The sequence below is a fragment of the Rhinatrema bivittatum genome, chromosome 18, assembly GCF_901001135.1.
Source record: "Rhinatrema bivittatum chromosome 18, aRhiBiv1.1, whole genome shotgun sequence".
Taxonomy (NCBI): Eukaryota; Metazoa; Chordata; class Amphibia; order Gymnophiona; family Rhinatrematidae; genus Rhinatrema; species Rhinatrema bivittatum.
The window spans coordinates 51,652,227-51,673,257 of NC_042632.1; the positions used below are offsets into that span (position 1 = coordinate 51,652,227).

Genomic DNA, 21,031 nt, shown 5'->3' on the forward strand with positions numbered 1-21,031 from the left:
ATGAAAGCCCAGCAATAATGGTGAAAAAAACTTGAGAAATATGCGCAACTGACGAGAGAGAGAGAAAGAAAGAAGTGTGTGATACGGCTTGGTTGAATGAAAAACCACACACATCAATTGCATGTCTCCAAAAGATTGGGCAACTTACATTTCCTACATTCATTTCAGCTATTTCACTAAAGATGTTATAACTCTACTCATTTTAGGCAGTGACCACATTTACTCAAAATTCCCATTGCTGGGTACAACAATTCATCTTGTACATGTGCCTTGATGCTGAATGAATGGAAAGTAGATATCAACTTTCATAGTATGCAAAAGTGCCCAGTTCTATAGTTGCCATTTTGGTCCTCCAAATAACTGGCTTCTTTGAAGGCTACGATTCCTTATACAGGTCTCACATAAGAATGAGCCAAAGAATAATTTATACAAAAGCATCCAAAATCACATGGGACGCTCTTCCATCTAAATAACAGGTCCATGTACTCTCAAAAGCTGCAGTGAAGTAACTATGCTATCAATGACAAATGCTGCCTTATTTACTCGACCAGCTCATAAGGACATGCTGGGACAATCCAGTGGTCCACGGAATCCAGCATTCTGTCTTCCACAGTTTACAGAAGGTTGTATTGGGAAGAATCCATTATATGCCACTCAGTTCACAAGAATAAGATTTACTTGGCTAACAATGGTTACTGGAGTGGATCAAAAAATGTATTTGTGGGACCACTGGCTCAGATTAGGAAAAGTACTGTCCTACTGAAGAACTATTAAATATTTCATATAAAGATAGGGAAATAAAAGTTAACTGACAAAAAAAAATATAAACTGATGTACTGTATTAAGTTAGTTATCACTTTATGTTTAATTTTTGTTCTGTGCGTTCAAGCGGCACATGGTAACCACACTGCTTTCTATAAATACAGCAGTGCTTCCCAAGCAGACCTGATCAGGTGTGCTGCCTGATGCTGAGATCCAGACTAGCACTCAGCTCTCACCACCTCACAACAAGAAACTCCGGCAGTGGCTCCTAAACCTGTAGGAGCTCTTGAGGACCTGCGTAATCATGCAGGCCTCTCCTTCTGAGCTACAGCATGAGCCAAGGAGTATACTAATTAAAGGGCAGCATGCCAGACATGGAGAACTGGGACCCGTTTTGTACACACACCACCACCTTAATTCCCCCCCATCTCTGAATCCCTCCAGTCTCTCTCTCAGGGCTTCCCATACCTGTCTTGGGGACCCCACAGCCAGTTGGGTTTTTAGGATACCCACAAGGAATATGCATATCATGAATACTCGATATATGCAAATTTATCTCATGCATGGTCACTGTGGCTACCGACTGGCTGTGGGGTCCCCAGGACAGGTTTGGGAAGCTCTACTCTATCTTACTTCCCCAGGCTGAGTGAGATGGGGAGAGCATGCACTGAGCACTGGATGTGAGGCACTGAATCTTGAGTGCAGGAGCTCTGGCAACCACATGCAGCAGCCAAAGTAACAAACTGAGTCAGCTGCCCGCACCACACTGACTTCTCCCTTCTGCACGTCTACATTGTGACACGTTTATCTGGACCTTCATCCCCGCTCTCCGTTTGTTTTAAAATCTGGAAAACACACTGGTAGGGCTTTCGATGCTTTCCTAGCTCTTCTTTCCGTCATAGTAATTTAAGAATTTATATGCTGCGCTATCCGAGGGTTATGTGTCGCACAATATTTTTGGTTAATGTAGATGTGCTTTAGATGTAAAAAGATTGGGAAACAATGAAATGCAGAATACTAATCTACTTTTTGCTATTCTTTCCCTGTCTTATGATGATTTTTTTTTTTTTTAATAAGAAGTCTGAAGGACTACACACCCTGGGGTCAATATTCAAATGGTTTCTCTGGCTGAACAAACCACAGGCTGACTGCCTCCAAGTTATTTGGCTAAGTAGTAAACTAGGTAAAACTTATCCAGATAACTTGCAGGAGTTCCAGGGTAAAGTTAAGTTAACCGGATAAGTTATCCAACTAAATTTAGGACTACTGAGAGAAGTCCTAAGGTTAGCCAGATAAAATTATCTGGCTTACCCAGACTTAGCCCGAGCATGATCATCAGAGCACTGCTGATAATCACCAGATTAACCCTGATTTTAAATTTCTCTTTTCATAAGTTCACTCTCCTTTGTGGCTGCATTCAAGTTTCACGAGCATCGGTAAGAAGACCACACGGGATGCCAAATTAGCATCAATTGCAGTAGTACTCTGATTTCCAGAGTTTCATTTAGGCAGAAACAGTAGCTTCCAAAAACTTTGATCTTCTACCTCAGGAATTAAATGCATTTAGAACATAAACAGGGTGAATCTTGGTGATTTTTTTTTTTTTTAAACCGATAGCATCAGCGATTTCAGACTGATTCGGATAAATAACTCATATTGTATGTGCACAGGACATATCCTAAATTAGCAAGATAGGCTCTCCTATTTATTTATTTTAAAGTTTTTTTATACTGCTGATATTGGATACCATACTAAGCAGTGTATGATGCATACTTTATTTATTTATCAGCTTTTTTTATACCGACATTAAAATACACATCATATCGGTTTACATCATAACGCAAGGTTGAAATTACATTGAACGGGGAGGGGGGAAACATGAGAACAATAAACAACAGAATAGGGGCTATGAGGAGGAGCCAGAAATCAAGTGAGGAAAAAAAAAAGGGGGGGGGGAGGAGAGGGATATGAACATATTTACAAAAATTGAAAATGATAATACATAACATATTTACAAAAATTCAGGGTGGGTATGAGAATGAACATATTTACATCAAAGAGGGGGGGGGGGTCGGGGTGAATAGTGGGGGGGGGGGGGGGGGGGTTAGTCCGGAAAGGCCTGGTGGAAAAGCCATGTTTTGAGCATTTTTCTGAACTTGCATGGCTCAAGGCGGAGGTATGTAATATGTAATAAAACATATAAGCAGTGTATGATGCATATGTAATAAAAAATGCATATGTAATGCATTTTTTTATTACATATGCATCATACACTGCTTATGTTTTATAGATGCATATGTAATAAAAAACATATGTAATAAAACATGTAAGCAGTGTATGATGCATAATAAAACATATTGCAAAATAACAATTATAATATAATAAAACGTAAGACAGCTATTCCAAACAAAATGAAAAATCAGGAGAAAGCTTCTTCAAAAAGATAGGTTTTCAATCTCGTTCTAAATAGCTTATAGCCAGTAACACCTTTGTGTGCGCCGTGTCCGTGCCTCTGGACTGCACCATAATCAAAATTATGGAGAACTGTAAATACTATAAACCCTGAAATCACAGGCCAGGAATGCTACAGTGGAGGAGCTATCGGACAGCAGCCCCATACTCTGCAAACTAGAACTTTCACTAAACCTGAGATAAATAAGAACTTGCCCATCATCATTATAACGATTGCCCTGTTCTTCGTTCTCATCAATGCACAATCCATTACTAAAAAATCCGCAGTCATTTATGATCTTCTTGCCTCCAGAATATATGACTGTCTATATATTACTGAAACCTGGTCGAAAGACTACAACATTCCGATTCTCAACCACTGCTGCCCACCTAACTTCTCTTATTTTCATAAACCAAGACTAGGATGTAGAGGAGGCGGCTTGGCTAGTTTCTTTAAATCCCACTTGAAATTCACTATGGGGGTAATTTTCAAAGGAGTTACTCATGTAAATGTGACATACTATCGTAGCAATTTTCAAAAGCTATTTACTCGAGTAAAGTGCACTTACTTGAGTAAATCCTATGGACAATTCAATGGCATATATTGTAGCAATTTTGAAAAGCCCACTTACTTGAGTAAAGTGTATTTACTCGAGCAAAAACCAGTTTTGCTCGAGTAAATGCTTTTGAAAATCTACCCCTATGTTAGATGTTTCCACCCCTGCTCCTTATGAGATCTTATGTATGAAATCTCAATACAATCTTTGCTTGACCTACTGCCTTCCTGGGTTACTTTCCAAGAACGCATTCCCCCTATGCGAGGCAATCCTTAATCTCAACCTTGATCCCTCTACAACCATAATTTTCGGTGACTTAAACCTTCAACTCTCAGACCTCATCTATAGCCTCTCTTACCAATATCTTGTTCGATACCTAACTCTCCTGTGGCTGGAAGCAAATCATCTCCTCCCCCACCCACAAGAAAGGCAACTGCTTTGATATGGTATGTGTTAATCCTTCTGGTTTCCACATAAACGAAGTGAATGTAGCGACAACTGATATTCCATGGAGTGACCACTTCCTCGTCCACTTCTGAGATCCAAATCCATTGAGCGAACCCCTCTTAGAAACAATACCAGAAATGACACCCTCTTCCCCCCATCCTCTCTGTAGAAAATGCCTCTTTTGTAAAAAGTGATATATTATAAATTGTGTATATAATGACACTGTTAAGCCTTTTTTACATTCTATGACTTTCTTTCTGTTACTTGTTGATAATTATACCTTCCTTAACGCCAATAGCTCATTGTTATACTGTAAAGCGCTTGTTGCTGAATTATGTTTTATGTGAACTGATGAGATGTTCCCAACGTTCATCGGTATATAAAAACCTCCAAATAAATAAATAAATAAATAAATAAATAAAATAAATACCATTGCCATGAAATGAGGGCACCAAGATCCTGAAACCCTCGCATCCAATCTCACCCTGTTTCTCAATAATAACTTCTGTAACTCACCCGATGAATACTTAGAATACTGGAACTCTTCCCTCAAATCTATTCTCGACAAACTGGTCCCCTTGAAACCATTCTCAAACAAAAGATCCAACTCTGCTCTACAAACCCAAAAATGTGAATTGAGGAGATACGAGAGAAAATGGCAGAAAGACACCCCCCCCACACACAAATAAAACTCTATGTAATGATAAACTTGCATTATACCAAGAGGCCAACAACTCCGCAAAGAAATCATATATTTACACAGAACTCTCAGCAACACTAAACAACCCTAGAGTATTATATGCCTCCGTAAAGAAGGTAATTAACCCCAGCTCAGCCGCCTCTTTTCTTCCACCCAAACTCCCAGGGATGAACATCGCTGCTCACTTTACCAATAAGACAGCAACTGTAAACAGTTCCTTTAAGAACTCTCATACCAATGATCTGAAATCTGATGTCCAACCTGGGAACATTTTGAAGACATTACAGAATCTGACACCATCAAGATCATCAGTAACCTGACACTGTCTAATTCCCTTAACCCATGCAATAACTGTCTAATTCCCTTAACCCATGCAATAGTACTCTTCTTAAACAGATTAAACTGATATTGCTCCATTTATTACTAAGTTCATCAACTCATCACTTCAACATGGAGTTGTCCCTAACCTACTTAAGCCTCAGTCCGACCCATAATCAAAAAACATTCAGCCGACCCTACCATCATCTCTAATTACTACTCAATCTCCGCTCTATCTTTCATGGCCAAACAGTTGTGCTTCACCAACTCTGCAACTTCATTGACACAAATAACATCCTCAACTAATACCAATTTGTGCTCAGGAAGCACCACAGCACTGAATTACTGCTGCTCTCCAGTTCTAACACAGTGAGACGAGGTTTTGATCAAGGCTCTGCTTGTCTCCTTTGTCTTCTTATATCTCCACTGCATTTGACACTGTTAACCATGCCATCCTACTCTCAAGACTGCATTCTATTAGTATTTCTGGCTCTGTGATGGCCTGGTTCTCTTTCTAACTTAACAGAACCCAACAAGTCCAAATCGACTCCGTTTCCTCCTCTCTGATGCCCCTGAATTCTGGGGTACCTCAAGGTTCTGCTCTATCTGCTGCTTAATTTAACCTTTACCTAACTCCAATATGCCACACCCTTGCTGACCTTGGAGTCCACTACAAAATCTATGCTTATGATATTCAATTCTTTTTCCCTCTGAAGGATACTTGGGCCCTCACAGAATCTTTCCTCACCCATTGTCTCACAACTATCCAAAGATGGCTCCACAGAAATAAATTAGCCATCAACATCTCTAAAACTTAAATCATCATCTTATCATGCTACCCTGTAGATAACACACTCAAAAATTTCTCTTTTAATTCCCATCTCACAAACAGGCCGATACAGTACAGTGCACTCTTGCACTGTTAACCTGCATTTGGATGCGCGTTTTCGACACGCTAGCTTTACCCCTTATACAGTAAGGGGTAATAGCGCGTCGAAAATGCGTGTCCAACCCCCCCCCCCCGCCGAGACTAATAGCGCCCGCAACATGCAAATGCATGTTGATGGCCCTATTAGTCATTCCCACGCGATACAGTAAGTAAAATATGCAGCCAAGCTGCACATTTTACTTTAAGAAATTAGCGCCTACCCAAAGGTAGGTCTTAATTTCTGCCGGCGCCAGGGAAGTGCACAGAAAAGTAGTAAAAACTGCTTTTCTGTGCACCCTCTGACTTAATATCATGGCGATATTAAGTCGGAGGTCCCAAAACTTTAAAAAAGTTAAACATTTAAAAAAAATTTTTTTTAAATGGGCCCACGGCTTGAAAACTGGATGCTCAATTTTGCCGGAGTCCGGTTTCCGAACCCGTGGCTGACAGTGGGTTTCAGAACAGACGCCGGCAAAATTGAGCATAGGCTGTCAAACTCACTGACAGCCGCCGCTCCTGTCCAAAAAGAGGCGCTAGGGACGTGCTAGTGTCCCTAGCGCCTCTTTTTACCGCGGACCCTAATTTAAATAAATTAATTTACTGAATTGCACGCACAGGAGAGTGGCCTGTGTGCCTGTATCGGCCTGAAAGTGTAAGAAATCTGGAAGTCACAATTGACTCAATGCTCTCCATATATAACCATATAAGAACTATTACCAACTCCTTCTACAAACTTCACTTACTTCATCACCTAAAGCCCCTTCTTGAACACTCTGACTTTAGGTCTGTCCTTCAATCCCTACTATTCTCTGGGATAGACTACTACAACTCCCTCCTGACAAGTCTACCTTTGTACATGACCCATCCTCTACAGATTATTCAAAACTTGGCAGCAAGACTTCATGAGCACTCCCATGCGTGATCACATCTCTCCTATCCTGAGATCCCTACACTGGCTCCCTATCTCTTTCCCAGTACAATACAAGCTTACCATGATCATGCACTCCTTTATTCATAAATTACACTCCCCTTCGATTTCCTTTACAATAAAGTAGACATAAGAAGAACATAAGAAATTGCCATACTGGGTCAGATCAAGGTTCCATCAAGCCCAGCATCCTGTTTCCAACAGTGGCCAATCCAGGCTACAAGTACCTGGCAAGTACCCAAACACTAAGTAGATCCCATGCTACTGATGCCAGTAATAGCAGAGGCCATTCCCTAAGTCAACTTGATCAACAGCAGTTAATGGACTTTTATTGGGGTTGCCTGTATCTGACTTTTGAACAAAACTCAGGATTTGAAAATGCCAGAGTTTTTTCTTGGATATAACCATGTTTTGCATTTCACTATTTCTCAATAGTTAGTCTACTTTGGTACTCCCATCAATTTGAAAAATCAATGTGTCTCAAACAGCAGAAGTGGAAGAGGAGTACCAGGCTGGCTGACCCAAAATAGCACTAGTTAAAGAAAATTGGTTAGTAATGATACATAGCTACCAAACCTTCAAAGGCCCCTTTGCCGGAAGAAGATATCTTAGCAGTCCCAAAATCTCTCTCATGAGTTCACATTTAATTAGCCTTGTAAAGATATGAATTTTTTCATTTCTACTTAACTAATTTTATTTAAATCCAGTTCAACTGTGCTGTCTCTTCAATGACCTGATGAAGAGAGGATTAAGTTGGTCCAATAAAAATGCATCACTTGTTTGTTGACTCTCAATTATACATTAATTGCCAAATTTAAACCATGTGATCTAGGAAAATGTCCCATCACCTATACTTTACAATGTTTTACAACAATGAAGTGAATTAAGTGCAATATCTGAGAGCATATTTAATGTCAGCCAATTGTTGGCTTATCTGATGTGAATGAGTGAGCATGCAAGATTTCAGCGCAGAGGCAATTTTTTTTTTGGGTGAAAAGTGCATTTTAAAATGCACGTCAGTCTAAGGTGGGGAGAAGCATTAGAAAGAAGACTATGGAAATGTATGATCTCTACACACAAACAGAGAATTTCAAGCATAAGACACTAGTGACTAAGCACAATGAGACTCGGAAAGGACAACGCTCCATGGTAATTAGATAATAGCTACCTCTGCAACTGAAGATCTCTGCATTTTTAGATTTCAGTCAATGTGTTAAAGAGCCAAAAGAAAAATGCACACTGTGTTACTATTATAAGCACTTTGAATGTTAAATTATACTGAGCAACAAAACTAATCAAAATCTCATTCTTGAAGTTGGTTTTTGACTGATCATGTCCTTTCTAAGTTCCTTGACATATGCATAAAAGAGATAGAAATTAAAACAAAAATTAAGAACTAATTCCTGGGGCCAGATCACTATGTTAGCTAATAAAACCCCTGACTGCCCCACCCCCAAACCTATTTTTCTGTCTTCTCATGACACAAAACGTCTGTTCTGAGCACTGGAAAACAAGTATGGATTCTGAGGGGACATCTGCTAGTGTAATAGCACTGATCAAACGCTTTACCAGCAGGTTATGGGGATGCAGAGAGTGCATTGAAACTATTTTAGTTTTTGTTGAGTCCAGAAATGGGATCAGAGAGAAACTGGCTTCAGAATGGAATGAAATTCACTTTTCAAACATTCATAAATCAGAGGTGGCTTCTTTTGGTTAAGGACAGAGTAAGAAAATATATAACATTTCAACAGACCATTATTGATGTATACTGAATTTGAAAAAAAGGTTTCTGATCAGCTAAGGAAGCCAGTTTTACAAGCATCATGATACCCTGCAGCACTTGTTACCAATCTGCAATGGCTAGGTTTAACTCCTTATGCAGGAATTTTAAAACTCTTCTAGGACTTACTTGCCATAGATGAAATGCACTCGCCATATATTCCTGTTTTCTGTATCCTCCCCACCCCCAAAAAATATTTTTTGGGGGCAGAGGTTGTGGCAGCAGTGGAAGTTCATGGTGAATGCACTCCCCTTCACCATACTCTGATGCTGTACTCATAAGAACATAAGAAATTGGCATACTGGGTCAGACCAAGGGTCCATCAACCCAGCATCCTGTTTCCAACAGAGGCCAAACCTGGCAAGTACCCAAACACTAAGAAGATCCCATGCTACTGATGCAATTAATAGCAGTGGCTATTCCCTAAGTCAACTTGATTAATAGCAGTTAATGGACTTCTCCAAGAATTTATCCAAACCTTTTTTAAACCCAGCTATACTAACTGCACTAACCACATCCTCTGGCAACAAATTCCAGAGCTTAATTGTGCGTTGAATGAAAAACAAAATGTTCTCCAATTAGTCTTAAATGTGCTATTTACTATCTTCACGGCGCCCCCTCTAGTCCTTCTATTATCCGAAAGTGTAAATAACCAATTCACATTTACCCATTCTAGACCTCTCATTATTTTAAAGACCTCTATCAAATCCCCCCTCAGCCATCTCTTCTCCAAGCTGAACAGTCTTAACCCCTTCAGCCTTTCCTCACAGGGGAGCTGTTCCATCCCCTTTACAATACTCCTCTTCTCTGCTCCACCTCACTTTCCTCCTCCCACCCCATACAAAAGCTGCTCTCTCCCTAGTCTTTCTCCTGCGTCCCTCTCTCTTCAATCCCCCTCCTTCCCTTTCCCCTCTTCTCCCACTTTCTCTCCTCCAAATTTTCCTTCCCATCAGACCTCTTGTTCTTCTCCAAGAACACACCACTGCCGCCTCCTCCTCCCCTGGATCCCCCATCAGGGCCAAAAATGCCTCCTCCTGCCAAATGCCCCCCCCCCCCCCCCCCCGAGGTTGACAGCTGAGAAAATACACCTACACAAAGAGAGAGGGCAAGTGAATTTTTTAAATCCTTAAAAGTAGCACAGAACCCGCACGCAACAAAATAAAACTCTCATAAACAGCTTCAAAGGGCAGAGCAAAAATGACTTTATAGAGCACTCACTCATTGATGATCAGATCAGGTGCAAAATACAGCATGTTTCCATTGGTTTGTTTGTATGATCTCCAGCCAAGTGCAAAGACCATCAGAAACATCCATGAGTACTGTAGTAGGGTCATTTGGTCATCCAGGTGCAAGTTTCTGAAACCTGGAAAAAGTTGTGTGATTGCTGTGTTAGTCCATTTGAATACATAGTAATACAGGTCAACAAAAAAGCTGGATGTTTTTATTGGACCAACAATACATTTCTGATGAGCTTTCAAGAGCTACACTCCCATTGGGTCAAAGCAAAAATGAGCAAAATGACCCTTCTGACACCTGGAAAAACAATGTAGTAAAGACAGCATTCATGTTTGTTGGGACCATGGCCACAAAATATAATAGGAATGTCTCGCTACCCCTCCCCTTATATACCATTTCCATTCTTTGAGGATTTGGCCTTCTCCACATATACAGGGATATGTGGCTACGTCCAACAATTGGATAAAAGTCTTGAAAAAAAGCTACATTTGTATTAGGATAGACCCCCAATGTTCCTATTCAATACGAATGAAGCGGCTTGCACCATGAGCTCCATATTTGGGGAGAGAGCCAAACCTTACTGAATGGTGTGACCAATGGGTGTATACAACAGTAACAAAATACCCCTTTGATAGTTCCACTGCTAATAGGACACTAAACAAAAAATCTGTTTTCCAGTTCAATTTTTGACAATTTTAATTGGATGAAAAGATGATACTAAATTGATTAAGAAAATGAAAGATAGGCCGCCAATACTAGTGTATTCAGGATGTGTGTTTTTATCTCATTCTACTAATTTAATAATCAATCTAAAGGTGCAAAGAATCTTCAAGACATCTATACACGGAGAATGTAACTCGGAAGAGAAGCGGTAAGGAGCAAATGGACTGCATGCATTTTGTTTACTGAGCCACTGCTTTTGCGCCATTGCTGCAAAGTCTGCATATGTTAAGGAGCTGCTTTGTAAGCAGGACAGGAGTAAAGTTCTAGAATCAGATTTAGACACACTGGGGCAGATTTTAAATCCTATGCGCGCAGGGTACATTTTGTGCGCGCTACCCGCCGCGCACAAATGTACACCCAATTTTATAACATGTGTGCGCTGCCGTGCGCATGTTATAAAATCCGGGGTCGGCGCGCGCAAGGGGGTGCACACTTGTGCACCTTGCGTGCGCCGAGCCCTAGGGGAGGCCCGATGGCTTTCCCCGTTCCCTCCCACCTTCCCCTCCCTTCCCCTATCTAACCCACCCCCCAGCCCTACCTAAATCCCCCCCTCACCTTTGCTGTCAAAGTTACGCCTGCCCGAGGCAGGCATAACTTGCGCGCGCCGGCCAGCTGCCGGCGTGCGAACCTCCGGCACAGACGCTGTGCCAGAGGACTCGGGACCGTCCCCGGACCGCCCCTTTTTCAAAGCCCCGGGACATATGCGTGTCCCAGGGCTTGCGAGCGCAGGGTTTTTTTTCTTAAAGGGTTATGCGCGTAACCCTTTGAAAATCTACCCCACTGGTTTTGGGGATGGGGAGAATTCAATATCTTTGCTTAGGGGAATACATTATTTTGGAATGTAAAATACCCCAATACATTTGTGTGATTAATTTCTTAAGCTGTTTGAAATGTGGAATTTCCCACTTTTGAGTGTATAGCCAGGGAATATTTGTAATATAGACAAGCTCCTGCCACATATAACGAAGGGAATGAAGGAAGTCTCACGTGAACTGGTGGTATCACATATGAGAATATGCTGGGAGGAACTGTACAAAGCACACAGTCCACCTTAAACAAAAGCTGGAAAAAAAAAAAAAACCCCTTATGCAAGCCGTACTGTGAAGGATTCTTTGAGCAACTGTAGCTGCTGAGAATACCTACTATTCAAATCTATCACTCTAACAAAGGAAAACTGGCACTTCCTCAATTCAAATATTCAAATTTTTCAAACTTCTCTTTTATAAGATTACACTGAACTTCCACCTACAAATATTCCTGTTAGATGCTCTTTGTATGCACTGTGCATTTTCGCTTTGCTTTACTACACTGCACATGGCGGAGTAGTGGACAGACTGGGATCAAGTGATCCTGCCCTGCTGATGGCTCTTATTGGCTTTGAGAGCCACTTAATGGTTCCAGTACCTCCGTAATATGCATGCAAACACAATCTACCAGTGACATTCTAGGCACACCCTTTCTGATAAGTTTTAATAGGGAAGTGCCAAAAGTAACCGTGTGAAAAGTTAGTACCTCGACTATGTAAAAATAAACGAAAGGTCAACAAACTGTTTTACACGAGATGATTTGTGACAGAAATGCAGTTCTGATACATTTAAATTGCAAAACCTTTGCTTTTTACACATTGCTAATCTCCTTTAACTACTCCAGTCCTCCCATGCACAGCACACAGACTGATGAGGAATAATGGACCTAATTAAGATGTGTCTAATGTCAGAAAATCCGCCCGCCCCCGAGTGCTTACAGTTACTAATCTGTACTAGCAGCTCATGTCATGCTTTGTCTGCCATGCTGACTCCTTAAATCTGTAATGAAGTCAATTCCACTGGGCTTAACTGAATGCTTTGCATTTGAGCTGATCAACCCGGTACTGGCATCCAGAAATGTTAAGAGTGAGAAGATTTTGCTATATATCAACTATATATCTATAATTTCCATAGCACAATGTATGGATAAGGGACGACCATTCTTTTCTACCTCCCCCTTATTGGAACTGAAGTGGGTGAACGCACATGCTCAGATTAAGGCAAGGTAACTTTATGAGCAGTTTATAATGCCAGTAACTTTACAGAAATAGCATTAAGGGAATTGCTGGATATTATGTAAAAAAAAAAAAAAAGAAAACCAGGGCAGAGAAGTGAGCAGCTAGGACTTAGGGAATTGGCCGAGGCAGGGAAGCAGCTTGCTTCTTAATTTAAAAGCTGAGGAATGGGAATTTTAATTTCAGGATGCCCAGTAGAAAAAATGTAAGCAACAGACACCATAGTGGTTAGGCCTCTGCCCTCCTCTTTGGTTTTTTTTTTACTTTTACTTTTAATATTACAAACAAATTTACATCACAAGATTACACTTGCTTTAAGGAAAACACAACAGTATATGAAAACAATAATAGGCACCATTTAAATAAAGAAAACTATAATCCATCAATATAAGACCACATTACGGGGAAAGAATAAAGAAGAAAAAGAAATTTACAATAATCACCTAATTATGTTTTTGGGGCCCTCCTAAATGACAGACTAGGTATTTCCTAAACTAGCAGACACAGATTTGTGTTGTAAAAAAGCCTCTAACTGCATTGGATCTATAAATGAATATCTAACTCCCAAGTAATCAATAATGCCTTTGCAGGGAAACCTTAAAACAAAAGTAGCACTGAGAGCCAAAACTCTAGGTTGGTTTTTTTTTAATAGAAAAATTCTCCTCCTGGATTGTGTCTCCATCAGGAAATACAGAAATAGAAAGACCCATGAAAGTCACATTTTTAAAGAAAAAGAAAAACCAAACGTAGTGGCCATCATTTATCCTCTTCATTGGCAAAGGTTACCAACAAAGTTGTTCTCTCTACATTCTCAGTCTCTGTAGAACTCTGTTCCAAGAAAGCTGTTAAATTAGTCCCAAAAGAAACCTGATTCTCCGCAGTAACCAACTTTTTAGGAAACAAATACACCTTTGTAAATTCTAGGATCATTTCCTTTGCAACTAAGAAATTCAAGACTGATTTTTTTAAGCACTTGCTTTGGAGAAATTACTGGACAATGAGGAAAATTAAGAAATCTCAAATTGAAATGACAGTCTACATTCTCCAATTTTTGATGAACCAACTGAAGATCTTTAATGAAAGAGATATCACATTCCTGTAACTTCTCACAATGTTTTTCCAAAGCTTTTATCTTCTCAGACAGATCAGATAAAAATTGGGAGTGTCCACTCACAGACACGGTAAGATCTTGAACCATTCCAAAATGAGAGTCAAATCTGGTGGAAATTGACTAGTTTGGTAATAGCTGCCCCAGGTACCGGCTTTGTCGGAAGTACACCCAAAAGGATGTCTAGACGCTTGAGCAGGGGTGCCAAGAGAGACAGCAAGGGCTCCAGCATAGGAACTGGTGCCGATGGCAGCTAGATACCCCGCAGGGCTCATAGCACTGCTAGCTGAACCCTGCAATCCAACTCCTCTTGAAAATCCGCTGAGGAAAGAACGGACTGAGGAGGCCCCACCATAGCCTCCTCGGAGCCCCGAGGAAGCTCAGTGCCCAGCACTGGACACTGGTGGGCAACGCCTGGGACTCCTGGGTCTGATAGAGGCTGAAGCCTCCTCTCCATGGGGTCGCTTCAATGCCGGCACAGCAGATGCCGGAGCTGCACCTGATTCGGTGCCATGTAGAGAAGGTGACCGGTGCCGATGTTTATGAGACGTTCCTCCATGCTCAGCCTGGTCTATCCCCGGCGCCAAGGAAGACGAAGATCCTGATGCCTTGGAAAGTGAAGATACCGGAGGCGGCTTACCTCCGGCCCTTCTTTTTCGAGAAGATCCCGATGGAGGAGTAGAGAGGGACGGCACATCTAGCGGCTCTCCGTGGCCTCCTGGAGATGATGCCCCCGATGCCAGAGTAGATGGGTCAAACTTTTTGAGCCCAAAAACGTTTTCCATCTTGTCCAGCCAGGTGCGATTCATGGACATCGTGCCCTGAGACAGAGGATACAAACCACATGCAGATCAGTGATAGACATGGTCCATGGGCACTGGGGGCATCGTCGAAAACCGGATGCCATGAAAAATAGCCGGCGAGTGGTCGATGGCCAGTGGCCACCGGGGAGGGACACATCAGGAATCGACTCAACAAGGGGAAAAATTTCAACCTACTGCACCACAGAAGACACTGACCAATGAAAGAGGGACCTGGTGCGGAGACCGCAGAAAAACGACAGAAGAATTTTGAAAAACAAACAAAAGAGCAGAGTGCCACAACCATGAGGCAATTACTTTGCACAAAAAAAAGACTGAAGAGGGACCCCATGTGGATGCGCGGATAGTGGCAAATGTTTTCTGTGCCGGGCTCCATCTGATGATGTCACCCACACATGAGGACTACCATCCTGCTTGTCCTAGAATAGGTGGAATCCCTCCAATCCCAATCCACTGGGAGCCCCACTGAAAACTCCAAATACTGGAGAAATGAGCCCTGCAGGGCTCAGAGAGATGGCAGTCTCATCCTGAACGGGGCTAATTGCCCCAAGTTCATCTATCCCTTGCATAAGGTGAAAGTGAAAAAAAAAAAAAGGGTATTACTGTCTGGGACGAAGAGGCCGATGAGATCAGTCTAATACTCCTCTTCCTCTTCTTTTCCATGAGGATGCCAGTAAAACTAACAGAGATACAAAACCTGTGCAAAGGGGCGTGCCCCTCTGGCATGTAGCCTTTTATATGTTGAGTCACTTGGAAGGGGAGGGGGACTGGTACCTCCAGCGGCAATAAGATGTTTCTCAGTTTCTCCCCTCCTCTTTTTGTTTGGCAATTTCCTCCTGATCCTTTGGACCTCCAGCTCAATCAGAACTAAGGATGAGATCTGGCACCACAAAAGCCTTCAACTGAAACTGCTTGAGGATTTACTCCTTTATTTTTTTTTTTTCAATTGAAATTTTATTAAAGTTTCAAAAATACAAAAATACAAACACCCAATTAATGCCAACAAACAAAACTGCAGTATCATAAATGGAATAAACAGCGTACATACCAATTAAGTATACAGGATACATGTGGGTGTGTATAACCCTCAGGATTCCCCCTCCCTCCCTCCCCTCCCCTCCATGAGCCTGACCCATAAGTAATAACGGGGAATAGCCTCAGCGGATAAACGGAAAGTTAATGGGGTTGAACAAGGAAGTAAGACAATCATAGGAAAAATATAAGAAGCAAATAAGGGATATCAGGAAAATAACAGCTAAAGCGACCTTTCAACTGTAAGGTGAACCATGCAAGAGGAAGAATTCACTGCTCTGCCTGCTTTGTTTCCCAAGTTAGGTAAGGTGCCCACGCTTTCTGAAATTTATGCGAAGAGTCATGTAACTCAGCTGTAATGGCTGCCATTTTACAATAGAAGTGTACTTTATGCTGTACGATTGCTAGCGAAGGTGTCATATTCTGTTTCCAGTAACTGGCTATGGTTAACCGAGTGGCAATAAAAACTTGTTGACAAAAAGCCATGTGTGGTTTTTCCATAGGTATGTGGGGATGCAGTAATAGCATAAAACCAGGGTCAAGCAGCCCTTGAATGCCCAAAATATGTTCCAACCACTGGGCAACAAGCCGCCATAACGGAGATATCTTATCACAAGACCACCAAGTATGAAAAAAGGTGCCTGTGTGACCACAACCCCGCCAACATTGATTACTTACATGGGGATATCTGTTGTGTAAAGTACTGGGGGTAAGGTGCCATCTAGTAATAAGCTTATAACAGTTCTCCTGCAATATGGCCTTACTCCTTTATTTTATATCCTCCCCACCCCATCAAGTACCTAATCAATCATTGTAGCAATGGTCTTAGGTTGGGGGCCATGCACCGGGGCTCCTTCTGGAACCCTGCAAGCTGAATCTAGCCACTAGGTGTCACCCTCAAGAAGTGACCATGACTCCCTGTCTCCCTCCCTGGGGGTTGTGAATGCAGCATCCCCAGCCTACCTAGAGAACGAAAGAGTAGGGGACCTTCTGCCTCACTTTAACACTACCACTAAGCCACTTGTTCTTCCTTAGTCTGGAAGGCCTTTCTCCTATTTCTTGTTGGAGCTCTATGTTTGAACTGTCTCATTATGTTTACAGTCTCAGCAAATTGTGTGCTATAGTTCGGTTGAATTACTTTAATGATTAACACGGTATCTTATCTAAGACGACGGCTCAACATGATATGGTTTCAAAACTGATTCCCTCAGATTTTTACCTGTACAACATACAAAGTAATTATTCCATATTCCTTTTCCGTGTTTCCTTGTTTCTTTTTGGTTTGCTGCCATCACTCTGCCAAGCCCCCTTAAAAGTACTCTAATGATTCTCCCTGGTTGGAAGACATGCACCCCAAAATGAGAAGAAACCATGGAATGCAATGCTGGATCCATGAGTGGCACAACAAATCTATTCATTTAACCCTGGGCTTGAAATTCTTAAGACCTAGAAGCCTAGTAATTGGATTCATTTGTGTGTTGCTGGTATTTTTTAATCCAATGCTCGCCCAGAGGGATGCGAGCTCAATGGCATCATAAACATTAAAGGATTATCAGGTATGAGGTTTGTTTTTTTTTTTTTTTGTTTTTTTTTTAATGGTCCTGGATTTCATGATTTGTAAAGCCTAATCTACTAGCTTCGAAAGTTTGAAGCTATAACCACTTGGGGCAATCACAAACATGTTCAATGAGACATTTTAGCAGTGGTGGGCTACGTTGAAGGGACTTGTCTTCATTTACCCTTGGAAAGCCTTTCCACCATTGTATTTTTCATAATTTCAAGACTTCCAGAACTCACAAGAATATCGTGGTGCATATGAGCCATGGGTCAAGTAATGATCTTTGCCAAGAGAAGTCCTGCAGTAACATTTCCATGATGCTCCTTCAAATTTTGTCTTAAGTATGGGAAATTTGTTCAAATGAGTTCCTCTGCAGAAAGCAGAAGGGTCCTTCTCTTGGCAAAAGAAGCTTTAGGAATTACTCCTGCCTCTCACAAGGCGCCGGTATTCTAATATGATGATTCCAGAAATGGTTTGCAATGCATCAAGCATTAAAATGGATTTTAGGAGCAATTAATAACAATCAGAAAAGTTTTCTTAAGCACTGCTAGTGTGCATTAAGCTTTTGCTTGTTCCCTCTGCTGTGGTTTTTTGTTTTTTTTTACATTATACCAACTGTTCCATAAGTATACGCAACAAACACCAAGTCAGAAAACACAACCACAGAATGGTGATTTCACCAAACTGAATCACTAAGATCACAGTTTGAGGTTTCTATAGATAAATCAAAGCCCTTGTGCTGTTTTAACATTAAAGGAACCCTGCTCGAGTCCACACAATTAAAGAGCATCAAATTTCCATTTGACATTCCACCCTTTTCAGGAAAGAAAAAAGGTAGATTACAAAGAAAGATGTGAGGGAGAATATAAACCAAAGAAGTCATTTTCTAGGAGAGGGAGCAATAAGACAAGGAAACAGCACATAAAAGTAGACAGGAAAAGGAGGAGAGCCAGCAGTAAGATGGGTGAAACTGCAGAGTTCAGGGGAAGGCTGGCTGATTAGCCAGTTTTTAATTCTTTTTCAGTTCCTATTAGGAAAAAAATAGGGGGAAAATTACCCAACATGGTCTGGTCTCTTTTTTTTTTTAAACTAGTACATGCTCTGTTTCTTTAACAAAGTCATAAATGGAGCTCCCAGATTATACTGAACTCATCGTTCAGTGTTATTTCTTTAATGCACAATACTACATTTGGGTTTTTATATTTTTGATACTCAGTCTGACTAGACTAATTCAGATTACACTAGGTCAGAAACATCCTCCTCTAAAAATAATAATTGTTTCGCTAGTTTATGGACTTTTAATTATGGGACTTGTAAGCCAGATTCAAATTTGGATGGATATTGAATGGCAACCCTCCATAAGTTATAGATCGGTCCCTGTTGTGTAGCTTCAAACACAGAAAGCTATTTGACTAAATAAGTATTACAGACAAGGTGCACTGCAGTGGCAGTTCACGGTCTTGCTAGAATGGTAGCTAGCTGCGCTTAGGAACTCACTTTGTAGGTGATAAATATGGAGGCCTAGTAAATCTACCAGTAAGAGGGAGAGGGGTAACCTTGCACTTTAGGATCTCTAGTCTAGATTAGATAGCCATTTTGGTCTTTATCTGTCGTCATTCACTAAGTCTATTGACAAATTCTCACATCCAACTTTTCTATATCAGAGGACCTCTCAACTAATTCAGTCTAAAACGTAAGAAAAGATTTTCCTTCTCATTTTCAGGGAGGTATGGGAAATCTCTTCCAGAAGAGAAGCAAAGCTTGAATTAACAAAAACACCACCTTCATTACCTGGTATCGCCTTTGCCCATTTTACGGCTGCAATGACCTGCCGCCCTCCGAGCATGTTGAGAGTTGACATGATACGCCACGTCGAGTCTGGCAGCGTGCTGTCGTACCCAGAGTACAACACCTCCGGCTCTATCACCTCCAGCAGGGATAACAGGGTAGGCGTTAACTGAGGCATTGCTGTGGGAACCATTGCCTTGTTCAAGGAATTTTCAGGACTTTCCCTTACTGCCGTCACATTGGCCTGCTGCTGAATGCCTTTTATTTTCTTCTTTGTTTTCCGGGCTAAAGAAAATGTTTAGAAAGCAGAGTAAAATGTTAAGTGTTGAAACAATATAGCAGCAATCGGTGTCAATGATAAGCTTGGCTTGAAACATCTTCTCCTGCCTGTTGCATGAATCATTCTAGAAAATTTACAGAGAAGGAACAAAAGCACATCCTCTGTGCAGGAAAAGATGAATTTCATTATATAAAAAACAGGAAACCAATTGCAACCAACTCTGACTCCGTGCACGACTCTAGCAGTGGTGCAATGACTCCTTTCCTCTTTCCCTGATTTTGGCTATTTACAAATTTGCAGTTAGAAATACAACACTTCCTGCTAATTATTTTGCGCAGAAGAATCTGTTTGAAAGCTGGTGAGCAGTCCCCACAGTGGTCATCAGCTCCTATTGCTGTCCAGTTACTTGCCTCTCGTAAGCATTCAACTCCCCACATGCAGCTCAAACACAGAGGTCAAGCCAGTGAGCGCGCTCTGCTAGGTAAGACGGTTGTTCTAAAGGCAAAGCGATCAGTTCTGGCAGGTTCTTTAAAGGTCTAACTAACGTAATTACCCAATGATGCACAGTTGCTTTTGAGATTGCATAGGCGTCACGTTCAGATGCCCGAGGGAATTAAAAAGAATCCCACAACACAAAACAGGGTCACAAAATATTGCACAACAAAAAACAAAGGGAAAAAACCTCACTCTGCTGATTGCCCGTAAGATGAAGACAGTGATCTACTGGTTAATAAAGTGCTTTCTTCAACACAGACCATGTCCTTTCATTCAAGCAATGTGAAATCAGTTGCAGATGATATTTAAAGGTATTCTAAAATGGCCAAATGGCCCCCAGCCAAAGGATTGTTACTGTAATGCCTAAAACAAGGTATTTTGAGGTGGGGGAAGGGGTGTTACAAAAGAGAAAAATTCCCAGATAGTTGCAAATGAAGGCTCAATGCAGCAAGATCCCAGCCCCGGTTCAGATTAAATTGGAGACCCAAAGGAGGAGAAGTAAACTGTACAATCAATCTCCACCCCCCCCCCCCCCCCAAAAAAAAAAAAAGCAAGCCACCACCTAACTCCCAAAAGTTCTGGGTAAGGAAGGGTAATTACAGACTGCGTAACTGAATTCCATAAAGAGCTGCATTTTCTGCTTCTAGACCTGTAGCCAACTCCAAGTAGCAACATGTCTTGGGTTAGCACAATCATGCAAGCCTGAAACATCTGCTATTCTTTCGGGAAGTATAAGCACAGCCTGATACCTAATTATTCATGAAAAATGAACAAATTCACCTATCACGTAATCCTCAAAACTTGCTTTTATCATCAACAATAATGGTGGTGGTCATTTGGATTAAAAACAAACACTTTAGCCAAAACCTTAGACCAGCATAGATTATCAAATCTGATATGGTGGGTGTCATGCATGAAGCCACCTCTGGGTAGATTACCTGGCAGCTGGGCTCCATGAAAGCTGCCAAAGATGTCATAGGAGGGGGAACAATGCGATTATTATCCAGTTGTAGCTGGGACAACTGAGGGAAGGGAAGAACAATAGATTTTTGCCTATTTGTTACAGCCAGAGGCAGAA

At 41.4% G+C, this 21,031-nt stretch overlaps 1 protein-coding gene across 7 annotated transcripts in view; it reads right to left on the reverse strand.

Moving 5' to 3' along the window:
- Nucleotides 1–21,031, reverse strand: part of NR3C1 (nuclear receptor subfamily 3 group C member 1) — a 178,306-nt gene that overhangs the window by 18,741 nt on the left and 138,534 nt on the right. For 6 of the 7 annotated variants that reach the window (XM_029583736.1, XM_029583735.1, XM_029583737.1 and 3 more), the window contains exons 5-6: nucleotides 19,182–19,463; nucleotides 10,090–10,234 (exon numbers count right to left, since the gene is read on the reverse strand). In XM_029583736.1, the coding sequence (XP_029439596.1) occupies nucleotides 10,090–10,234; nucleotides 19,182–19,463 (427 nt within the window). Of the gene's footprint in view, nucleotides 1–10,089; nucleotides 10,235–14,518; nucleotides 14,801–19,181; nucleotides 19,464–21,031 lie in introns of those variants that run through there. The other variant, XM_029583739.1, reaches the window with a different exon arrangement.